The sequence below is a fragment of the Plectropomus leopardus genome, unplaced genomic scaffold, assembly GCF_008729295.1.
Source record: "Plectropomus leopardus isolate mb unplaced genomic scaffold, YSFRI_Pleo_2.0 unplaced_scaffold21036, whole genome shotgun sequence".
NCBI classification, from domain to species: Eukaryota; Metazoa; Chordata; class Actinopteri; order Perciformes; family Serranidae; genus Plectropomus; species Plectropomus leopardus.
This window is the reverse complement of record NW_024622757.1, coordinates 1-1,823: the sequence shown is the minus strand read 5'-3', so window position 1 is coordinate 1,823 and position 1,823 is coordinate 1. Positions and strand designations below refer to the sequence as shown.

General features: G+C 45.4%; 1 protein-coding gene across 1 annotated transcript; it reads left to right on the top strand.

Moving 5' to 3' along the window:
• Positions 1-6: 6 nt before the first annotated feature.
• On the top strand, positions 7-1,450 carry LOC121965646 (kinesin-like protein KIFC3; the record flags this gene model as incomplete). Its single annotated transcript, XM_042515780.1, has 5 exons — positions 7-147; positions 225-355; positions 491-602; positions 1,072-1,253; positions 1,346-1,450. Coding segments are annotated over exons 1-5 (657 nt in total), but the record flags the coding sequence as incomplete, so codon positions are not given.
• Between the last annotated feature and the right edge of the window lie 373 nt (positions 1,451-1,823).

Genomic DNA, 1,823 nt, shown 5'->3' with positions numbered 1-1,823 from the left:
TCCTGGTGTACGAGGGCGAGATGGAGCGAGCTCAGGGTCAGCTGGAGGTGGAGATGCAGAACCTGGAGGAGGAGAAGAACCGCGTCATCGAGGAGGCGTTCATCAGAGCCGAGAGCGAGATGAAGGCGGTCCACGAGAACCTGGCGGGTCAGTGTCCTCCGTGTGTGTGTGTGTGCGCGTGTTGACAGTGTGTGTTGACAGTGTGTGTTGTTGTGGTGTTGCAGGGGTGCGTATGAACCTGCTGAGCCTGCAGCCGGCGCTCCGGACTCTCACCTGTGACTATAACTGTCTGAAGCGGCAGGTGCAGGAGTTTCCCTTCATGCTGGATAAAGCCATCAGCGAGGCCAAGCAGGAGGTGAGAGCGCATCAGTCCCCTCATCGACCCTCAGTCCCCTCATCGACCCTCAGTCCCCAAAACACAGAATTATTGCTTTATTAATCGTGTGTGTGTGTGTGTGTGTGTGTGTGTGTGTGTGTGTGTGTGTGTCAGATCTGTCAGGTGATCAGCGATGTGAGCAGCACCAATCAGGAGCTGCTGCGGAAATACAAGAGAGAGATGAACCTGAGGAAGAAATGTCACAACGAGCTCGTTCGACTCAAAGGTCAGAGAAACTCACTTTAACCCTTTGAAAGCTGGATGGTCATCACTTTGCTTCTCTTGTGCTGCAATTTGACAACTTTTACAAACTTTAAAAGCTTAAACTTTTTTTTTATTTCTTTCAAAATCAGGCAGTCAGCAGTTATTGCAGTATTTCCTATTTATCATTTTTCAAGTTATTTCCTTTTCGTGGTACTTTTCTTTTTTCTGCTGATTTCACTTTTTTGTAACATTTTTTACAAATATCTTGCTAATATTTGGGTCAATTCTTGTTACTCTTTGCCTTTTTTTCCATGTTTTTTGTTGTTCGTGCTCAGGTACGCACAAAGAGCCAAACCGAAAAATACAAAGCTTTTACAATATAAAAAAAATTAAAACTGAATATAGGTAAAGACAAAAAATAATAAATATCCTCCGTGTTGCAGCTGGTATTTGTCGTCATGTCCTCTGCATCCCTGCTCTCCGTCTGCCAGGTAACATCCGTGTTTTCTGCCGCGTCCGGCCCGTCAGTCAGGAGGAGCAGGACTCCGCCGACGCCAAAACCATGCTGAGCTTCGACTCGGATGACGACGCCGTCCTCTACCTCTCCAACAAGGGCAAAATTATGACTTTCGAGCTGGACAAAGTCTTCCCTCCTCAGGCCACGCAGGAAGAGGTGAGGACAGGACGTCTCTTCAGCTGCAGACATCAGAAATACTGATGTCTGAGTAAAGTACAAGTACCTGAGATCTGTACTCTCTCCATCAGGTGTTTCAGGAGGTGCAGTCGCTGGTCACTTCCTGTATCGACGGCTTTAACGTCTGCATCTTCGCCTACGGACAGACGGGCTCGGGGAAAACCTACACCATGGAGGTACCAACACATTTATTTTCATGCTTTTTCTTTGCACTCTGGCTTCTGATTTACCCTGAAAAAAACTTTTAATTTTTTAAATTTAATTTAATGATGAAAAATGAACAGGTTTAGTAATTAGTTCTCAGTAGATATTGATTATTTTACAGCTGCGATCATTAAACATTTACTGACCAGAGCTGGAAAATAGTCTGTGTTTTAGTCCAGAATGGACAGATTATCAGAGGCAGGGCTTCTTATCATTGTTAGGGACTGATCATTATTTATGAGAGAGGAGGGGGCGGGGCAAAAATGGGGGAGGATTGTTCAATAAATCTTAAAATGTGTGTGTGTGTGTGTGTGTGTGTGTGTGTGTGTGTGTGTGTGTGTGTGT